The sequence below is a fragment of the Ixodes scapularis genome, unplaced genomic scaffold (assembly GCF_016920785.2).
Source record: "Ixodes scapularis isolate PalLabHiFi unplaced genomic scaffold, ASM1692078v2 PGA_scaffold48__2_contigs__length_671460, whole genome shotgun sequence".
NCBI classification, from domain to species: domain Eukaryota; kingdom Metazoa; phylum Arthropoda; class Arachnida; order Ixodida; family Ixodidae; genus Ixodes; species Ixodes scapularis.
The window spans coordinates 337,206-358,918 of NW_024609877.1; the positions used below are offsets into that span (position 1 = coordinate 337,206).

General features: G+C 47.5%; 2 protein-coding genes across 6 annotated transcripts in view; one reads left to right on the forward strand and one right to left on the reverse strand.

The window, feature by feature from the left end:
- LOC8041250 (ecdysone-induced protein 74EF) overlaps nt 1–21,713 on the forward strand; it is a 354,809-nt gene that overhangs the window by 64,405 nt on the left and 268,691 nt on the right. For all 5 annotated transcript variants that reach the window (XM_042293160.1, XM_042293164.1, XM_042293162.1 and 2 more), the window contains exon 5: nt 7,471–7,612. In XM_042293160.1, the coding sequence (XP_042149094.1) occupies nt 7,471–7,612 (142 nt within the window). The remainder of the gene's footprint in view (nt 1–7,470; nt 7,613–21,713) is intronic.
- On the reverse strand, nt 14,553–15,953 carry LOC8036787 (adenylate kinase isoenzyme 6). Its single transcript, XM_029978926.3, has one exon. It carries the CDS (start codon nt 15,309–15,311, stop codon nt 14,781–14,783), a length of 531 nt encoding a protein of 176 aa, XP_029834786.1. The 5' UTR covers nt 15,312–15,953; the 3' UTR covers nt 14,553–14,780.

A 21,713-nucleotide genomic window follows, 5' to 3' on the forward strand; every position in this document is an offset into this window, starting at 1 on the left:
GCCACTGGTGCAGGCGGTGTTTAAAACGGCACACGACTGTAATCGGGTGTTGTGGGCCGAGCTGCGACATCCGTCGTCATTCCAAGAAACCCCAAGTTTACCCAAATTACAGTAGAGCTCTCCAACGAGAACCGCTATGGTCGCCAACAGAGTGAGAACGGCAGGGCGCGTCTTTGGAACGTCCAGCCGGCAGCACATGCTCCATGCGCAGGATGTCGAAACGTTGTCGAAGGTAGAAAGTTCACGCCGGAGGCGGGACAACTGGAGCTCCTCCCTGCCCCCCTCACCTTGCTCGCGAGTACGAAAGAACAGTCCGAGGTTTTTTTCCTCCCGTGCCTCCAAGAAGCTGACAGAAGCTTGTTTTTGATCCTCTCTACTCAAATAGCCAACTGAGAGACCTAAAACAGTCCGCGGCCGGGATCCGAAAGTTACGGGACTGCATCTATACGTATACTAACTTTTCTGTACGCAGACCCATGGTAAAAAGGGGGGGATCGGTGACCGAGCGCATTAACGCGCCGCAACTCTGAGCACGGGGAGTGAAAGTTCACCCGGTAGAGCTCAGATATCCTGGGTTCACCCGCCCACCCCTCTTGGTTTCAACCTGGGTGAGCGTAGTAGTTGCAGTCAAGTATCTCTGCTGTGTGATGCACATTAAAAGACCTCAGGCTAGCGGTGGTATTAGCCGAACTCTTCATCTGCCGCGGAAGAGACGCCAAGACCCATTGGGGTTGACAAACTTCGCGCTGTTTGAACGTATGCGCACAACGATTGTTTTACACCCACCAAACTCGCCTCACCTCGCCCTCAAGACAGCCACCCATTTCCTGAGCCAGCGGGTCGACTTCGACGTCGTTGGTTTTTGAGTGCTCGAGGGAGGGAGCACAACGCTGCTGGAACCGAAGGACATCACAAAGGACGGGTTAGAGATGTGTTTCGACAAGCTCTACACTGGCCGGCAGAGGCGGGTGGTTGCAAGGGTGCAGAATTACACTCTAATGTATGTCTAACTTCCTAGAGCTCGTCCGCAGTTATAGTAATACTTAAAATTCTTTTTTATTCCTTGTTCTCATATTGTCTTTGTATAATTTTTGTTTTATCACTGTACTATGATATAGTTGTTTGCCCTCCCCCCCCCCCCCCCCCCCCTTTATGTACTAATAAGAGCCTTTAGAGGTATTCTGAATAAATAAATAAATAACGGAGGCCAACTCGGAGTTTGCACGCATGCATGGCGTCACTCAAGGGTAGAAGGCCATCTGCCAAACGCAAGGATCTGTTGAAACGAGTCGCAAATGTCACACAATAGAGGAGGTAGGAAAGGACGACGAGGCGACGCTTTGAAAAGACACAGCAATGCATGCCAGAGGGGCCAAGACAAGAACGTCAGCTGCGTTCCTCATGACGTGCAATTTTGAGCATGATAGTTGATCTACAGTTCGAAATACAAATACCAATGTTTTTGAAGAAGTACCGTAAAATCCTGAATTAACGCCCCCCTTTTCGCCGTAGATAATTGGCTAAAAAAGTGGGGTGGGCGATCTTTCAGTATTTAATAACCAAAATCACAAAGAAAATTCGAGTAACGCGTGCGCCAAAGCAGCGTGGGTTTTTATTTCCCTAGCTCTCATCGCTGAAACCGTCAAACGACACATCGCTTTCGCTATCGAACCGCCCGGTATCAAGACGGCGTCGGTGTCTTTTGCATCGAGCACTTCTCGGGCCGCCTCTGTCTTGTATATGGATGCTTGGTCCAGTATGAGCAGTCTCCTCACGTCGTTGGCGTTCGGGCCCCAAACTCTCCTAGTCCGCTTCAGTAGGACGGAAGAGGTCATCCAACCGTTTTTGGAAGAAGTAACTCGCACATTCGCTGCAAGTACAACAAGTATAACATGAAATAACAGTTCGGGCCCCAAACGCACATTACACATGCTACGCCGATGAGTGAAGATATGCGAACTGCCCGATTTTATGGCCGAGCGCCGAAGCACGCGCAAGTGAGTAAGCTTCGGAAAGCCAGCTGGTCCCTCGCCAACTGCTCGTGCGCTCAAGATGGCGCCGGCCAGAACGGCTACGCCATCTTTCGGAAATGGGGCGATGCAAAACAAAACGGGCTGTGGCGTTTTGTCAATGGATGACGCAACAGTCCCTCTATTTAAAAAAAAAAATGCTGTCAGCCTTAATTTTACGTATTTCTAAGGCTTTGTTTCGATATTTATACCCTGAATGGTGATTAATTACAACATACCTGGAATCCTTAGAGAAAAGAGTACTCTGGGGGGAATCCGGCCGGTTGGCTCCTTCAGTACGATCAAAGCAGGTAGCTTGATGCCCGCTGTTGTCGCGCACAAGGCCACCGTCATCCCTCGCTGAGCACAGCGGGTGTTAGCGATGCGAATACTCGACTCGCCGACAGCATTGTTGGTTCTCGCAGCAGGGCAATCCATCCGGACCATAGTCTGATCCATGTTGGCTATGTTGTAGTCCGAGTAGTTGTGCTCCAGGCGCAGAGTTGACAGAGCCTTTCGGAACACCGTAATTGCTTCAACGTAGTCGGCAGGCAGCTTCTGACTTTCGTTGGTCCCCACCCGCATAGACCCATTAAATTGCTTCTTCCAGTTAGCTATGTACTGGCATGACGCTTGGAAGTTTCCTAGGCCCATCTGTTCTGCCAGTTTCCGCGCATGCTCTTGAAGCAGGCGATTGCTGACTGCTCGACCGGCGGATCTCAGTCTCCAGGAAGTCCATCAGTGCGTCGTCGATTTCTTCACTAAAAACGGGTCGTCCCCTACCTATTGCTCTCTTCAACTTGTTCGTTCCATGGCATTGTTGTAGAAGTACAGTAAAACCTCGTTATAACAAAATGGGATATAACAAACTAATGGATATAACAAAGCAATCATAATTCCCCTTGCTTGCTAATAGTATGGAGAAATGGACATTGGCTATAACAAACTAATGGTTATAACGAAATAACTACGACCGCTCCTTCAACTTTGTTATAACGAGGTTTTACTGTACTTGGTAGCTCGTATTCCATTCCCGTACACGCTTCCGGTCAACTTCGAAATGGCGCGCAGTCTTGCTCACGTTAGCTCCGTTCTTGCGGTGCCATTCCACGATTTCCACTTTCTTCTGGATGGTATAGCTGGACCTCATCCCGAGTATACACAAGAAACGTCTTCACAGTTTGCTGGTCGAAAGATTTTCTGGGGTTCTCGGGCGATCTGACGACAACCACTAAGTGACCTTCAACGCTTTCCTGATGTCATTCAATAAGTGACCTTGACCGCTTTCCAGGTTCCTTCCGTTATTTTATCTCCCTTATTGTGTGTGGCCTCTTCTTTTTGTGAAGGGAATCCTAGGCTTTCCGAACCTTCTCCCCTACCCTCCGGCACCTTTCTCAACCTTCGGGCATCGCTATTTTTGGAAGGTGGGCGACCTATCAGTATTCGAGGGAAAAACACGTGTTCGAACATAAAAGCGGAGTGGGCGATCTATCGAGTGTGGGCGCTATTTCAGGATTTTACGGTATGTGTTTTGGCTTCCTCACTCTGACAATCTCTGAGCTTGTAAACCCAGTCCCAGAACTTTTGTATCTTACCTTGTGTGTCACTCCATAATTTCTCTTATATTTTCGGCATTGTTATATCATTTGTGCAATTTATTTAGATACGGGAGACTTTTGGAATGATGCAATTGCCCTACTTTAAGTTCCAGAAAACGTGAGTGAGATTTCGTATTTTTGTATAAATGCCTTTGTGGATTAATTAATTGAACTGATCTCACCTCATCTATTCGTGTTCTTGTTCCAAGGCTAGTTTAGCGACTTTGTCCTTCTTACTTGGGCGATTCATTTCAATTGGGTTCGTGACTCGCGTACGACACTTCTGTAAACACCCTCAGTGCAGTCTAGAGGTTTTTGCGCGACACAAGGGACAATCACAAGCGAGTAGACACGGACAAGCGCAAACTCACTTCTCAGCACCCCACAAATGCGTTTTGCATGTCCCAGGGACGGTCTTACTTGTCCAAACAGTGCCGTAATCTCTGGGGGTATAAGACCTTTTCTCAGGTAAAAGGTGATGACTCTCGCCCGGCAGGTAGAAGAAACAATGTAGCTCACCAAGGAATTCACTTGAGACGTAGAATAAGGAACATTGAAGAAAGGGCCCGTTGTAGAAGAAATGTATTCAATTAAAACTTGTTGTTGGCCTAGTTGGTTCATGATGCAGTCTAGAGGTTTTTGCACGACACAAGGTACAGTCACAAGCGAGTAGACGCGGACAAGCGAAAACAAACTTCTCAGCACCGAGGAATTCACTTGAGACGTAGAATATGGAACATTGTAGAAAGGGCCCGTTGTAGAAGAAATGTATTCAATTAAAACTTGTTGTTGGCCTAGTTGGTTCATGATGCAGTCTAGAGGTTTTTGCGCGACACAAGGGATAATCACAAGCGAGTAGACATGGACAAGCACAAGTGTCTCAAGTGAATTCCTTGGTGAGCTACATTGTTTCTTCTACCTGCCGGGCGAGAGTCATCACCTTTTACCTAAAAAAGGTCTTATACCCCCAGAGATTACGGCACTGTTTGGACAAGTAAGACCGTCCCTGGGACACGCAAAACGCATTTGTAGGGTGCTGAGAAGTGAGTTTGCGCTTGTCCGTGTCTACTCGCTTGTGATTGTCCCTTGTGTCGCACAAAAACCTCTAGACTGCATCATGAACTAACTAGGCCAACAACAAGTTTTAATTCAATACCCTCAGTGCAGTGGATATTGACAATTTAAATTCTAAAAAATTGGTACAATGGATATTGACCAATTTTTAGCATTTAAATTGTAATCATCATCATCATCATTTATTATTCCTTGAAGGCCCAGGGGGCATTGAACAAGGGAGTGAACGCTTAAAAAAAAAAAACAAGTCACAAAACTATTCATCTACAAAAACACGTTGTAATCTAGTTATGGGTTAGAAAAAAATAAGCTGATGGCTGCAGAAAATTTCTTAGTATCAGATAAGGAAACAATTACGTCAGGCAGTGAGTTCCAGTCGTCAATGGCCAACGGTAAAGTAGACATTTGGTGAGTGACGGTTGACAATGAAATCAGACGGAGTTTACAAGAATGGCCGAGACGAGGGAAAATGCGGTAAGGAGGTGATAACAAACTTTGTCTGAGATGACTGTTGTAATAAAAGATCCGATGAGGAAGAGAAAGACGAGACACACTGCGGCGGGTGAGAAAGTGTGTCAAGGTTGGCTGATTGGCGAAGTCCTGATATGCTTGCATAAGGGGAATAGTCGGAATAAATAAAACGGAGGGCCCTGCTTTGAACGGATTCCAGGTTGTTAGTCAGGTATGCTTGCCACGGTCAATCTTAGTGTTTGTGTATCATTACCATGGCATCGGCTGTTCACGAGCATAGAAAATAGACTAAGGAATTAATGAATTGTGACAGGGGCAGTGGCCTGGGTAAGACTGGACAGAACCAAGCAAGGCTCACCGCTATGCACCGTTCACCCCTAAGCTAACTGTACAGTAGGAGCTACATGCTCACCGGACTGATCGGCCACCTCCCATTCATCACCTGACCCCACTTGCTGCGTGTGGGTGTGGACGTGATCATGTGGCGAAAGGTAGAGGTAGGATTGGTCCAACAAGCATATATAGTTTCCACTGCACTGTCAGCTTAGGGAGGAATGGAGCATGGCAGGCAATAATAAACAAGGTGTAAACGTAGTCAGAGCTGGTGGAAAGGGCTTGAAAAGGATCTTCCCAAAAGGCTTGAAAATGGCCGCCGGCACCTTGAGTCTTGCCTTCTTAAAGAAATGTTGACTGCCCCTCTATGACCTCTAGAAGGTTCCTTTCGAAATCAATCAATCCGTCGATCTTGATCTCCTTCCTTATTATAGTCAGTGAAGCCATCGGCCAAAGTTAGACTCTCCTAAATCTGATCGGGGTGGCAGATGTTGCTTTGAATGACAGCGTAGCGAGTATCAGGGAAGGCCAGTACAGTAATGAACAACTTGGCAGACGGAATTCTTCATGGATGACGTAAGCAGGTGATGAAAGGAGGGAACCATGACACACTTTTTATTTTTGCCAAATACTCTACAGAACTATCGTCCGACCTTCATGATATCTTAATGCTTAATGGTTTTTCTGTCCACGCACTGGCTATTGCGAAGGACGTCGATAAAAACCGAGCAGCATTTACCTTCTTAGTTTATGACTGGAACGAGAGGCCACGTGATTGGAGAATGAGCCCTAATCCGAACACCTGCGGAGGCCTTAGTTGCAGCCGAGACCAAGCGAGCACAGTCCACATATTCGTGTCAAGCTACATTTTGCAGCCTCTGGAGGAAAACATCCAGCACTGTGACGCAGCTTGGGCTCCACGATGAACCCTTTTCAAAACCCCATCAAGCAACACTGGTGGTCGCCATTTTTCATGCACGAAGTGTGTGATTGGATCCGAGCCTTCGCCGAACGCCGACACGGCTCGTTCTCGTTACGAGCTCGGCCGAGTTTGTGCCAAACGTTGACACAGCCCTTGTGTCCAGTACGTACTCGTAGTGCATGCCCAAGCATGTGGCGGACCTGGATAAAGGGTGCAGCAGCTGCTAAATGTTGCACACTTTTGAAAAGGGTCTATCATGCCGGCCACCTTTCCAAAAGAGACTGGAAGAAAATGTCCAATCCTATTCTCGAAATAATACTGCAAAAGTGAAGCTTCTGGCTTGGTACCATTAGATGGTGGTATGCTTAGGCCATACTCTCATTAGCAGGCTTGCATGTAGTGCATAAAGTCTGAAGCCAGTTACGTTCGACGCTCCCTTTAAGTAAGACCAGGCTAGATCTGGCAATGCCGTCAAAGTAGCTGTTGGTGCTTGTACGAAGTTGATGAACAACCTTGGTAGACAACAGAAGAGCCGTCGATGCGAGTCTAGGTCAAACAAGACGGCGGGATGCTGCCGTCGTAACAGACATCAACTTAAGCTAAAATCGTCCAAGCAGGATCGAGTTAGACTAGCACTGAATTTCGTTAGCACTGAATTTAATTCTCTTAGATGCGACGGATTATTAACCACTCTTTTTATGCTTCCTCTCTTCTTCGTCGTCGACACAAGGTTGGCATTCCGAGCTCTATTGCAACAGTTCACTCCTCTTTGGTTCCCCATACTTCCCGAGGCCGGAACACACCCTTCCCTGGTCAATCGCCACCATCACGAACTGTTCTTTTCAAATCTGCCATTACCAGTCATTTTGTTCATTGAGTGTGCCTAATTTTATTTTTTTGTCCAACTTTTGCGTTGCTCTCCTCTCCCTAATGCCTTCGGGCCTCGAGGGAAAAAAAATTAATTGAATAAATGCAGTTCCGTTGCTCTAGTCGAGGAGCTCGGGAATAGAAAAACTGTGGAGCTCGAACGCCTTGTCCTTTGTTGCTTTTCTTTTTGAACCAGGTGACGGTGAAGATAGAGCCGGGGACCAACGAAATGTCGTCGTGCATCAAGATGGAGGGCTCACAGTCGTCCTGCTCCGCTCACCTTCCAGACAGCACCGTGGAGATTGTCGGCGGCACCAGCCTCACCCAGCTCAGCCCATGTGAGTTTGGCTATGTCGATCTGCGTAGATAGTATGCCCAAGTGGCCTTACGAACTCGCGTGTCTGAGGGTTGCTTGGAGAGCCCTGTAGCAGTCTCACGATACTGCAAAAGCTCGTCACATAATAACCTCTGGCTACTGCACACATATTGGCAGTTAGAGGGAATTCCTTCAAACTGACGAATAAATGGTGACAAGCTACACGGTCGCCATATGACAGCGGTTAGTGCAAGCCGAAAGGATTTCTTCAACGGCTGCCTGGGATGTTCTTAATAGCATTGCAGATGGCGAAGTGCAGCGACCTCCGACCATGACGTGCAGTTTCTGGTTAGTGACCAGCCCACAAACCAATGGAAATGTGCGAATAGTGATTTTTCAATTCAAAGCGAATAAGTTCCTTTCTACGAATAATGTTGAATTGAATAATTTCGAAGTGGACGGAATAGTTTGCGGCCGCTAATACTGTCGTGGCAGAGAACCTTTGAAACTAGTGTGGTGCTACTCGGCGTCAACTTGTGGCAAGGTTCATCTGACTTCGTATCGGTGCCGACGTGCGGAATCGTGCTAAGACCTGCAGGCAACGCCAGCGCTCAAAGATTCGTCGGCATACCATTACACCGTTGGGGACGCTTAGCCCACCAGACGCAGGTTCCGCCCAGATCCATATTGACGTAGTAGGACTGCTTCCTCCTTCTCGTGACTACCGACCGCTGTAGATCGCTTCACGCATTGGCCCGAGGTTGCTGCAGTGAGGGACATCACAGTGCAACCAGCCACTTGCTGACTCGTCGATTTGGTGTCCCGCAGACCATTACTTCCGACCAGGGACGGCAATTCAAATTGTCACCGTTTCGGAGCCTCTCGTCTTTCCTTGGAGTTAAACATATACACGCAACAGCTTATCTTCCGATATCGAACGGAATGGTTGAACGCTTGAAATTTGAAAATATTTTAAGTTGCCGAATAGCCCTATTTGATTCTAAATTCGAATGGAGTATGGCATTATTTTCTTCGAAACTTTGAATATTCGTGCAACCCTACAAACAGAAGGCATACTACCAGATGACTCTTATGGTCACCGACAAGAGGAGAACGGCAGGACGTCTCTCTTCTCTCAGGAATGCCCCACCTCCAGCACGTGCTCTTTGCCTTCTGCCGTGCTTTGGAAACATGCACACATTCGAGGCTTGAGGTGGCGAAGCGTCAACAAAGGTAGAAAGCTCGTGCTGGGGTAATAACTCCTCCCTGCCATTCTCGTCCCGTCAACGACCGTAGTAGAAGCCTAAATGGCTGCAGCAGGAACGGCGGCCATCAGAACCCATCATTGCTGTATGCCAGGAATGTCTCGTAAATGATGGTTTTCTGGGCACACTCGCAACGACTTCTGTATGGTGAAACGATCCCGAGCACCTGTCTTTGGCATGTTGTGTACTTGGCTTCGCGATGTACTGCCGCTGTTAGTCGCATGGCTGTCATGGTACTCCATCGATGTGTAGTGGAAGCATTGTAGTAGTCAATTCGAGGTGATAATCTAAACAGCGCAGCTGGTGACGGTAGGTGAAAAAGGGCTGGACAGGCCCGTTACAAAGCTCTGGGTAGCTGGTACCCTACAACTGGTGGTAGACTGCAGCAGGACCCTGCAGAGGGTCCTGCTGCAGGGCTGATCTCCGGCGGGTCCCTGCAGGGCATCTGCAATAAGAACCTGCCCAAGACTACCCTGCAGGTTCTTTGCCATTTGGATCTCGTCACTACTGCCGACGCAGTGCGAATAATTGAAAACTACTGTCATTTTCAAGGTGGTTGCTTTCTCAGGTGGTCATAATATTTGCATATTGTATTTGTTCCGTCGAGTCAGACAAACTGCCCTGCTGGATATGTTAACTCTTAAAAAAAAAAAAAAAAAAAAAGGTTTGTAGGGCAGATTTTGAGCTTCCTAAATTAAAAAGAAAAAACAGTGCAGTTATACAAGGGCATTTGTATTTATTCCTATTACGTTTATGGCTTAATAATTTAATATCACTAACCTCAAAGTTTGACAACAGTTCACTTTCTGTGGTTTAAATCACTTGGCTAAAATAAAGGTTGTGTGCTATGCCAATATTGTGTGTAATGAACCGTTTGCGTCAACCTGCATAAACACGAATGGTTGTGTACGCATTGAAAAGTATGTTAGTAAGATGAGAATGCTCTGGTGCATTTAAGTCTAGGCTAACAGAGAAAAAGTATCAACAACGTAATCATCATTCAGCCGATTGAAAAAAAAAAAAAAAAAAAAAAGGAAATAAAACAAGAAAAATGAGCGATGACGAACAAATCGTCTGGTACGATTGCATGGCCTCCCGAGCAATAAAATGCGAGCCTTGCATCAGCGGTAAAGTTGACATTTGGGCTAGTTGGTAGTCTAACATATTGAGGTATTTAGCGCACAACAAGACCAGTGTCAAGCAAACAAGGCCAGTTGTAATACCGTACCTTCACAGGATGTCCCATAATTTAAAGAACGTCGCAAGCCGCTATGGGGTCAGAGTAGTTTTTTCAGCACCACAAAAAATGAGCCAAATTTGCAATAGAGTGAATGCGCATGCTGAGGGTACCACAAAACCCACGTGCACCAAGAAGCATGCAAACGAATTCCTACCATGCGCTTCGGGCGTCGTGTATAAGATACCTCTTTCGTGTGGCAAGAGCTACATAGGCCAAACGGGCAGATGCCTCAATGACCGCCTCCGGGAGCATGATTACTCCTTGAAGGCTACAGTGGGCGGAAATCTTCCTCTCCATTGCAGGGAATGCACATGCAGACCATTATTCCGTGAGACCAACATCCTGGGGAAGAACAAAGACAAATTGACCCGCGAGGTATTGGAGGCCTTCTACCGGGTGAAACAAGGAGACGGTAGGCTCTTTAAATCGACCGGAAAATTCGGTTTCTTAACCTATCGCGCTACGACTTTGTGCAGCGTCGCCCACAGATGGTGCATTTTTTTTGTAAAATTTGCAAAGAGCGAACTTACCTGAGGAAAAAGTAAAGAAAGAAAAAGGCTTAGCTCCTATGGAAACGCAGCGACGCCACCGGTCTGCAATCAACACGGCGCCGTCTTGCACGGTAGACAAGAGATGGCGCAACGAACGCCGCCAACGAATGAGCATACGGTGCCGAGAGCCAGCGTTTTTAGCAGACGATCTTTTCGAATCAAAAGCGGCGCGCGTTCCGCAAACGGCGACAGTTGCAGAAACAAAAACAGGCGCGGTAACAACAAGCAACTGCAGTTCCTTGTCTGCTAAAAACGCCGGTTCTCGGCGTCGTCTGCTCGTTCGTTGGCGGCAGTTGGCGTCGCGACCGCTTGCGCCATCTCTTGTCTACCGTGCGAAACGGCGCCGTGTTGATTGCAGACCGGTGGCGTCGCTGCGTTTCCATAGGAGCTAAGCCTTTTTCTTTCTTTACTTTTTCCTCAGGTAAGTTCGCTCTTTGCAAATTTTACTAAAAAAATGCACCATCTGTGCGCAACGCTGCACAAAGTCGTAGCGCGATAGGTTAAGAAACCGAATTTTCCGGTCGATTTAAAGAGCCTACCGTCTCCTTGTTTCACCCGGTACATCCTTCGCGAGGACAGGAACTGTATCAGCGTTGAATCCGTTACGCTAACAAACAAGGAAAGGAAATTCCTTGAACAAACAATGAAGGGCCCGCACGAGCCTGGATGAACTAGCCGCTATCATTCACGGGGCTGTGGCAGGTGCACGAGTCCGCGGCGGATTATTTAGGTGTTTTCTTTCTCTTCCCTTTTTATTAGTAAACGTAGTTGTGAGTAGCGCTCTTTTCTGTCTTGTCCTTCTTCTTCCTACCTTGTGCGCTAAATACCTCAATATGTTAGACTACCAACTAGCCCAAATGTCAACTTTACTGCAGTTTATTTCTTTTGCATCGGGCACTTCTCCTGTAAGCTTCAACCTTCCTTTCTCGGATCCATGTATCCTTGTTAACCTAATCGCCCGTTGTGTGTGTAGTGCCCGGGTGGCCTCTTGGCACATTCGAAGAGGTACCTGCCCAGTGGAACTCAGAGGTGTGTGCGGCTTCCTTGCTCCATCGACTGGGCATACGAGAAGGGTATGCCGTGTGCTGCGATCGGAATACTGGCGCCAGGAAAGATATTTCAGAGACTGCCTGCGAGTAGCCTGTGCTTCCAGTACTGGCAATGATGGACAAAAACGAAGATACTTCCGTAGGATGAGCAAGTCAGCGGGAGATGCTACGGAGTTCCTCTGGCAAAGCATTAGACCCCATCTACCAACCAAGAAAGACAAGGTCCCCTCCCAGGCGGGCAAGTTCACAATCCTAGGTGATGTAACGATTCCACCGGATGTTGGCAAGCGGTTGGAGGTAGGCCCTAAGTTTTGCTACGAGCCAGTCTTGAGCCCACCGGAGTTGGTTACACTAGCCAAGAAAGTAGCATACCGGACAGTAGAGGAGGACCGACCAAGGTGCATCTCTGAGTGCGTGGATAACCTTCAGGTTCCGCAAAAAAGAGGACCAGTGGGACCGTTTAGGCCCTTGGTAGAATACATGGTCACTAATGGACTACGCGTCCTGTTATCTGATAAGGAAGGACATTTTGTAGTGTTGCCAGATGGCCAGTACAACGAAAAGGCCAGGGCAGCTATTGAGAAAAATTTTAGACCGGTGCAAGTCGCCCTGAAGAAAACCAGAGATAAAGCAAAAAATCTGTGTGAGCGGCTAGCGTTAACCCAGTTAGCCGCAAGAGTTGGGAAAGCAGAGCGCTTACACCTCGAGGTCTTCTTCAGCGTAAAAACACATAAAGAGGCCTGTCCATTTAGAGCCATTGTCACAGAAAAGGGATCGTGGCAAAAGCAAGTTGCTTTCTATCTTCAAAAACAACTGTCCGCCCTAAGCATTAGAGACCCCTTCAGGGTTGCCAACTCTGAGGAGATAGTGGAATATCTCCGATTAGGGGGTCCTGAGAAGAGAACCGCTTTCAGCATTGACGTGGAGAATCTTTTTTACTCCTTGCCACACGACCAGCTACTGACCTCGGTGAAGGATTGTATAGAAGCTAATGGAGAGCTCGCTTTCCGAAGTTCCAGCGGAGTACCCATTGAGAGCTTTATGGAGCTTCTACAGTTCTACCTGAAGTCTATGATAGTTGGGTGGCGGGATGGGTGCTATCTGCAGAAGTCAGGAGTCTGTATCGGTTCCTGCGTTGCCCCAGTCCTTAGTGACATCTACTTGGGAGCAGTGGACTGTGTGATAGAAAGTGAGCTTGAAGGCAAAAATGTGAACAAGGTCGCCAGGTATGTTGACGACTTCCTGGTAATTCTTCAAGATGACGAACGTATGAACATACAAGTAGCAGACATTATGGAGACCTTTGCTGAGTACGGAGGCGGCCTTAAGTTTACATTTGAGGTGCCCAAAGAAAACATACTTCAGTACCTGGATCTTTCACTCCACCTGGGGGACACCCATGTTTGTTGGTCGTACAGCCCACGTTCCAAGAAAGCCATTCTAGACTACGGCTCGGCGCACTCAAAAATCATCAAGAGGGGCATAGCTCTAACGTGTCTGGGCTCGGCACTAAGGAAGTCTTGTCGTCATACTATGTCAGCCAGCTTCACCACGCAAGTAGAGAGGCTAACAAAAGCCGGCTATTCGTCAGCCCTACTGGCGGATGTGGCAAACGCTCTGGTCAAGAAGGCAAAAGGCTTCCAGTCCAACAAGACCAGTGTCAAGCAAACAAGGCCAGTTGTAATACCGTACCTTCACAGGATGTCCCATAATTTAAAGAACGTCGCAAGCCGCTATGGGGTCAGAGTAGTTTTTTCAGCACCACAAAAAATGAGCCAAATTTGCAATAGAGTGAATGCGCATGCTGAGGGTACCACAAAACCCACGTGCACCAAGAAGCATGCAAACGAATTCCTACCATGCGCTTCGGGCGTCGTGTATAAGATACCTCTTTCGTGTGGCAAGAGCTACATAGGCCAAACGGGCAGATGCCTCAATGACCGCCTCCGGGAGCATGATTACTCCTTGAAGGCTACAGTGGGCGGAAATCTTCCTCTCCATTGCAGGGAATGCACATGCAGACCATTATTCCGTGAGACCAACATCCTGGGGAAGAACAAAGACAAATTGACCCGCGAGGTATTGGAGGCCTTCTACATCCTTCGCGAGGACAGGAACTGTATCAGCGTTGAATCCGTTACGCTAACAAACAAGGAAAGGAAATTCCTTGAACAAACAATGAAGGGCCCGCACGAGCCTGGATGAACTAGCCGCTATCATTCACGGGGCTGTGGCAGGTGCACGAGTCCGCGGCGGATTATTTAGGTGTTTTCTTTCTCTTCCCTTTTTATTAGTAAACGTAGTTGTGAGTAGCGCTCTTTTCTGTCTTGTCCTTCTTCTTCCTACCTTGTGCGCTAAATACCTCAATATGTTAAACTTGCATCAGCGGAGCGCTCGCGGCTATCCACAACGACGACGAGCCGAGGAATTGGGTCGAATCTTCTATCATGGTGATCTTTCTCTCGCGACTGACAAAACAGAATCGTGTCAGGTCGTAATTTGGGCCGCGAAGGCAGACAACGCCGTAGGGCTTTCGGGCGCACTCGTAAAACAAACCAAAACAACCACGCGCGCCCTTTCTTGACCCGCAATGAATGACTCACCTCGCAATTGTTCGCGTACAACGTGCAAACATTTCTGCGCAGATTGATACCTGCCAAAATGGGAAGGAAAGAAAACAAGGCGAATTTGCGCCGAATAGGGTCGACATTTATGTTTTGGCACAAGTCAAAAAAAGGCTGACACGACCGCAAGATTGTGGTCTTGGGCCGTCAGCGATACGATAGCGCGAAATCGACCCCCGTCAAGATTACGACGATTGCCGGATTGGTGACGATAAAAATACTCGACTCAGTTATGGCCGTTAGATACGCATGTGTCTTTTATGCACCAAAACGAAAAAGTAGCGTTCCCAAAATGAAACGACGACGACTTCTTGTTTTTTTTCTTTGTCCTTTTTCGGGCGGTAGAGAAAAAACAAGCACGGGCTAAAGACAAGTTTGAGAGCTGTCCATCGATCGGTTGTTCGTGTCCGGAGTTCCTTTCTTTAAAGTTATTTACACGAGAGTCAAAACGCTGCGAGACGCTACCGAGAGCTTAGCTTCCACTGGTCAACCCACGCGCAGATCTTCTCGAGGTTGTCCTCCATTTCGTCGGGCGTGTTGCTGGGCAGCTCGAATACGATGCTGGGGTCGTACGACTCGCGGGCCTCGTCGAGGATCGTCTGGAAGATTTCGCACTGCACGTTCTCCTCGAGCTTCTTGCCGGTGTAGCCGCGCGCCCGCAGTCTGTCGTACAGCACGGCGTTGTCCGTCCGCAGAACGAACACCACGTCGAACCAACGCTTGGGGAAGAAGTCGCAGCCGTGGTAGTCGACCAGGTTGCCGCCGGACGGTTGAGACAGCTTGTCGTCAAGCTCGTCGACGACCCTGTCTTCGTCGAGGACAGCGCAGTCGTATTTCTCGTCGTAGCCGTCGAAGAGATCGTTTTCCTTGGCGACTTGACCGACGTTGAGCCAGTCGAGGCCCGACCGCTGGGCGACTTCGGAGGCGAGCGTCGACTTGCCCGTCCCCGGCGTGCCGGTGATCAGGATGTTGGGCAGGCCGCGACGAGCCATGAGCGTTGCGGCGATGTTTTCCGAGCGTGTAGGCCTAGCAGGGGCTCGCTCTCCACGTGGGGGCTGAATGGACGCGAAGCGAACGTTCACCGCATCTGGGCAAAGGAGCGGCTGCTACGTTGGCCTCGCGCGTCGTCTGCGTGGAAAGGAGTCGACGGAGCTCGCTTCCGCATTCCTCGAGCGGCGCCACGGTCGCTGGATTGCTAGAGCTTTGTGTGTCGGCTACTAGATGGCGAGGGCGTCGCCTGCCGTCTAGTTGTGGTGTTTTCACATAGATGGCGCTGAACTCACTTTCGGCCTTTGCTTTGAAGGCTTGATCAGAGATGGCGCCACTTCGTCCGTCCAGAAGGAAGCGACTGAGTAGCGGCCTTGTCGCAGCTTGCTACTTTGCCAAGGTTTGCGCCGTTTCCTGGAAATTTTGGCGCACATTTCTCTGGAGACCAACCATCAGTATCCCTTTCTCACTACGGAGACCTTTCTGAGAACTGCCGTATGCACTGCGCGTAGGCTCAATTCATTTCGGCGAAAGCCAGCTCACTGTTTTATTTTTATTTTTTTTTTTGTTCAGTGTTTTTTTTTTATTATTAAAATTTGTGTTTTTTTTATCCACTACGGAATAGTTGTGTTCTTTGCAAAAAGAAAAAAAAAGTATTCTGCCAAGCCAGTTGTCGGAGTAGGCGGTAGTCGGTTGCCAAATTCCACTTGATATTTATTTATTTATTTTTACTTCGCTTCCAATACCGTATTTTCCGGGCTATAGTCCGCGGACTATACATGTTTAAAGGGGTACTCCGCCGATTTCTTCATGGCCCTTGATTTACTTGAAATTTTGCTAAACTCACCAAACAACATCGCCGAAATAGTATCTTAAATATTAGGTCAAAATATTTTTTTTTCACGAAGTTATTGAATTTACAATTTTTGTCCTCACCGTGTTTTTCAAACTGAAAGTCTCTACTGGCAACAACGAAAAAGTGACGTCAGTGGAAGTGCAGGGGTTCATTCTTTGGAGTGTAGAATTTGTTCCCAACTGATTCGAAGCAGTTTCATGGTGTCAAATGAATGCTTTGGAAGCTCGCTCCAGTCCCCGCGCTCCAGAACGGAACAAATGATTGGCATATTCTATTTTTTTAGACTGCTCGCCCGACTGGCAAGCTTGCCTTCCACTGACGTCATGGCACTGAAAAGTGCGGGTATATTTGAATGTTGGTTTTTGCATCATTTACATTTGCAGATTTCGCAATAAGTATTATAAATTTCACGATAGTAAATAGCATACCAGAAAGGGCAAAGGCCGGGGAGTCAGAAAATATAGTTAGTTGAGGTAGCTCAAAAATCGCCGGAGTACCCCTTTAAAAGTTGAAATTTCTGGCTGTGCGGACTATACAGGAATTATGTTTTTCAATATCGTTGATTACGACGAGACGGGACGGATTTTGTGAATAAAAGAGCATGTTATTGATAATTTATGTATATTATAGGCTTTTTTTTTGTGAGCTAAGAATACATACATATGTCAAGGTGTGCCGCGTATGAGAAGAATTTCGTGTCGACTAAGCACCAGGTGCGGACTGTGCACCGAGTGCGGACTATGCAGCGGGTGCGGACTATCTAAGCAAAAACTTTCATTTTTGACCCCAAATTTGCCTCTGCGGACTATACACCGGGTGCGGACTATGGTCCGGAAAATAGTACTTATGTGCATTTTGTTTCCAATTTGCCGCAGCTTACTGTGGCGCAGCACAACACAAGCGATAACAGAAGGAGAAAAAATGGTACAGATTTGCTAACGCGCAAACCTAACGTAAAATAAAAAAAAAATATATCGTTGCAAAAAGAGTAACGTTTAGATGGGTGTACTAGCCGACATCGTGATGACACAAAATGGTGCCCACTCTTTTATATCGCCGGCGCTTTCTTCAATTAGCTCACGGCTGGAACTTCGACCACATTCGGCCAATCAGAGTATTGGAAACTCCTATGATGCCCTGCTCTGTACCAAGTCCTGAATGTCATGGAGCGCATCCCCGTTGGCAAGTTAAAGGGCAACTCCGCTTCATTTTTGATATTTAGAAAACTATGTAGCCCTCTTCAGTATCATATAGGAAGACTCCATGTCAAATATTACGATCTCATTCCGTCTATATATGCAATAAACTCACCAGCAAGCCTTCAAGCGAGCCAAGTCGCCGAAATCTGCCAACTCTAGCGTGCGGCGCGAGGCGCTATCATCAGCGCAGTCAATAGGGAGTTTTGGTAGATCGTTTTCGCCGTCCCGCAAGGCCCTCCGCAACCCGCTACGATAGCGGGAACTCCACAGTCAAGGCTATCGGCGCGCAGGCGCAGTAGCAACTTCTTCGTTACGGAACGCTTAGCGGAGGGGGCAGCGCGGTCTACGAAAACTCCCCAATGCGACGGAGTTGGAGCGGCCAACGTTGAACCACTAGCGTCAGACGCGTGACTACGTCATTCTCACGTTTTGTTTGTTTTTACTTCTCAGAGCGAAATTGAACGATGACGTCATGAGTTTCTCCTCCCGGTGTTGGCTGACCGGGCGTTCACGTGATCACCGTAACACGGATGCGCTGGTTTGCGCTGCTCTGCGCGCTTATCGGTCTGTTTTTCCGCTCCCCTTCTCCTCTTTCGTCTTCTCCCCTTCCTCCTCTCCCCCGGGCCATCACCGTCCACGCCATGCAAAGCGACCTGCCCGCGTCCAATAAAAAAAGGAAAAAAAAAAGACCTGCCCGCGTCGCGTGTAAAGCCCCTGGATACGGAAAAGTAACGACATCCTTTGAAGAATGCCGCCTGCTATCTTGGAGCGGTCCAGGCGGTGCTACCATCGACGCGCGAGCGCGAAAGAGCAAAAGATAACTATAAAAGTATGCATGAGGGACAATGAAGGAGAAGGAATGTCTATGCTGTCGGAGTGCAGTGCAAGCTACGAGCTCATGCTACCAATCAAATAAAGCTTACTGTGCTACGTCACGGCTTTCACCATGTTTCTTTGAGTCCATCCTTCGAGGCTGGTAGACCGTTACAGTGCGTTTTTGAGCCTGTGTATATATGTATTTTGCGTGTCTTTCAGCCTTTGACTGTGCTCTGACTCAAGTATAGGAAGGCTGTCTCATATCTTGGAGCGATCCAGGCGGCGCTACAATCGAGGCGTGGGTGTAAAAGAGAAAAACACAAAGATAAAAGGTGTGCGCGTTAGAGGAGGAGGGAGAAGATGTTGCTACCTTTCTTATTCAGGGACATTAGTTGCGTGTCCTGCTTCTCGCTCCCTCCCGAACGTCACAAGACCACGTGGTTTGACGTCACGTGACCATGACTCTGACGACCCGAGACCAATGTTGCCTGACGCAACCAAAGTTTCGGTTTCGGTATCTGCTGATGTTTAAATTAGGATTACACAAATAATATTCCACATTTCGCGAATCCGAAGACGTAGAGTTTTTTAGTAGTGCTTTGTGAATGTGAATCACATGGAAGCCTAAATTTTTCGGAATTGAGTGGAGTTGCCCTTTAATGCAGCAGATGACGTCGTTGTCGTTTTGTACGTCGTCCCTCCACACTAAGCGACTAGGCGAACTTGGCGTGTTTGTTACACTTTCCGACTTTAAAGGGATGCTGAACCGAAAGTTTGGGTGGAAATTCTTGGTCGCAATGGCATACATAGCATGTCCTATACTTCTAAATGACGTTGTTTTGAGCGAGAAGACGTATTAAATTGAATAAACACGAAATATACAATTTTACGCGACCCCTGGTGAGCGTCGTGGAAAGCTGGCTTCGTGACGCGCGCATTCTCATTCGCCTCAAAAGACAGACGGAGCCAAGCCAAGCCAGGCGTTAAGCCGGGTGGCGTTTGTTATTGTTAGTACCACGCGGGCTCTGCCGGCGTGTTACTAGTGCCAGCCGCTTTGAGAACAGCCGCCGAGCGAAGAATCAAGGCGAGCACCAACGAACGAGGAGAGTGCGCGGAGGCACCAGGGGCGCTGGGGGCGCCCAGAATGCGCACGTCAGTTCCGCTACGCCTGCTTTCAGAAGGACCCGCTCGCGCCGGCGGCTTCCGGCCGAGGATTCGCTCTTAATTCAAAGAAAGACAATAATTCGGGGCCCATCCGTCTGATTTAATATCGTTTTTAGGTACGGTACCATCCCGTGAAGCCCGCTCGGGCAATAATTATGAGATTTCAAATATCGGTTCAGCATCCCTTTAAAGTTCAAAAGGCGTCAAGCACTATGAAAAGAAAACAAAAAAACAAGCACTCATTTTTTTTATTAAAAAAAAAAATCAGTATCACCGGGCATCGGCTTGCCTGCGCAATAATTCTGGTTTCAGTATCGCTTTCTTGTTCATTTTTGCACAATTAATGATTTTTGGCGCGATATTTTTAACGGCAGTCTCATGCCCATGCCTGGTATCCACCATAAGCTTTTGCGTGCCTTCTTGTTCCTTAAGATCTGTAATTGACATATTTTTTGTTTTAAATAAAAATACAAAAATGGATGATGTTGGAATTGTTATAGGATATATGAATATTTACCTACATATAAACAAACACGGCGCGGCACAGTTAGCCGGGAAAGAAAAAAAAAAAAAAAAGAGGAAAATGCCGGTGATCGCTTTCTCGTTCAAAGAACCTATAATCAAAACTTTGTGTCGTGGAAACTGATCTTACGTCCAGACGCAGCCGCCGCTGCGAGCTGGTGGGACCAATTAAACGGTTGCAAGAAGCGCAAGCCACTGGGCCTTTCATGTACATGATTGGTTCAGCGATGACAGTACACGCAAAGAAACACCACGAACACCATGATGCTGCGCTTCTGATGCTGTATGATCGGTTCCTTCAGCTTGTAACGTCACCTGCTTCTTGGCTTAAAGTCACTAATAAAACAAAACAAAAAAAAAAAATTTTTTTAGTAGTTTGGGTGGGACACGCGTGTCGACAAAATAAATTTTACGCGAAAAAAAAATCTTTAGAGCAATATTGACGGCGCGAGATTTATTTTAAATTTTGCGCGCAAAGTCCATGGCGTTACGGAGCGGTCATCCACTCTCTCCACCTCAACGTGAAGGCGAAGCCGCTCCACCTCTCGTCCATGCGCCCGGAGTGCCGAGAGAGAAAACAAGTGGAAAGAAGGTGACAACCGGCTAAATCGCGTCTCGCGCCGTCAAGAGTGCTGTAAAAAAAAAAAAAAATATTGCGGAAATTTAATTTTTTGAGACGCGTGTCCTTTTCTTTTTAATTTTTTTTTTTTTTTTAGGTGAAACGAAGTATATACTTTTTCCGTGTATTCTCGTCCCCAGCCACCTAATAGGCATTCCGGTATGGGCGACGAAAAATTATTAAAACGTTTCAACCTGTAAATAGTAAAAAAAAAAAAAATAGAGGGGAGGCAAAATGAGAATGTGTGACGGTTGTGCTTTTCTCCTAAATATCTTGTATTGGCGTGGCGACGGCAGAACAATGTTTCCGCCCATACTGGAAGTGACGACTATTCAGGATGGCGGCGCCCATGCGGAAAACGTCTATAGATACACTTTTGATTCTTTATTTGAAGCGGCGGTCTGGGGTTAGGAAGCGGTTGGAAGTTCAAAGGAGCAGATCACACTGAAAGACTCCATTTTGTTTTCTGCGAAATGGGCTTCGCCGTGCGTGGTGATGGTTGTCGTTACTTGTAAAAATTAAAGTGTCAATGGACTTGTGGAACCTGCTCATGTTGGACACCAGGTCAATCGGTAATGTGTTGTCACTCTGCCGGAGAAAAAGCGGTACTTTTAAGTACTTTTAGTATCTACGAGGGTTAATCCAATGAAAGCTTTAAAACTGCAACATTTCGTAATATGGTGTCATGGTCCTGAAAGTCGGCAGCCTTCTCACCAATAATTAAAAGAGCGTCCAACAGATGGCAGCACAGCGCAGACGACCAGCACTACAGTAGCAGCGTAAAGTTGGCCGCCCGTTCGAGTCATGCACCGAAGAGGAGCAGCGTTGTAGGTATAGTGAAGGAGTGGAAACAGTAGAAACTCATTGTCTTGTGAAGTTGCAGCACGGTGATACTTTCACTCCAGCAAATGTACGAATGGACTAGGAAGTTCCAAAACAGCGTGAGTGCTGTGACAGACTCATTTCTCATCGAGATTTTGGACCATTTAAAGGAATACCGAAATTAAAATTGAAATATACCTCTCACATTCGGATATAAGTTAAACATTGTCGACGCAATCTGCTAATGACAATTTCACGTTTGTGTTTTGAACGGATGGGTATATCTAGGGAGCCTTCATGTGCGCACATGAAGGCACCCTAGGTATATCTTCCGTTCCAAACGGCGGTTTCAGCGAGCGCTCGAAGAGCAGCCACAGGAGAGCGCGATGCGTCTCGGAAGATCCGGCCG

Bases quoted from the DNA above. Each gene is read 5' to 3' on its own strand.
- LOC8036787 (XM_029978926.3), bottom strand. From the start codon at position 15,311: ATGGCTCGTCGCGGCCTGCCCAACATCCTGATCACCGGCACGCCGGGG.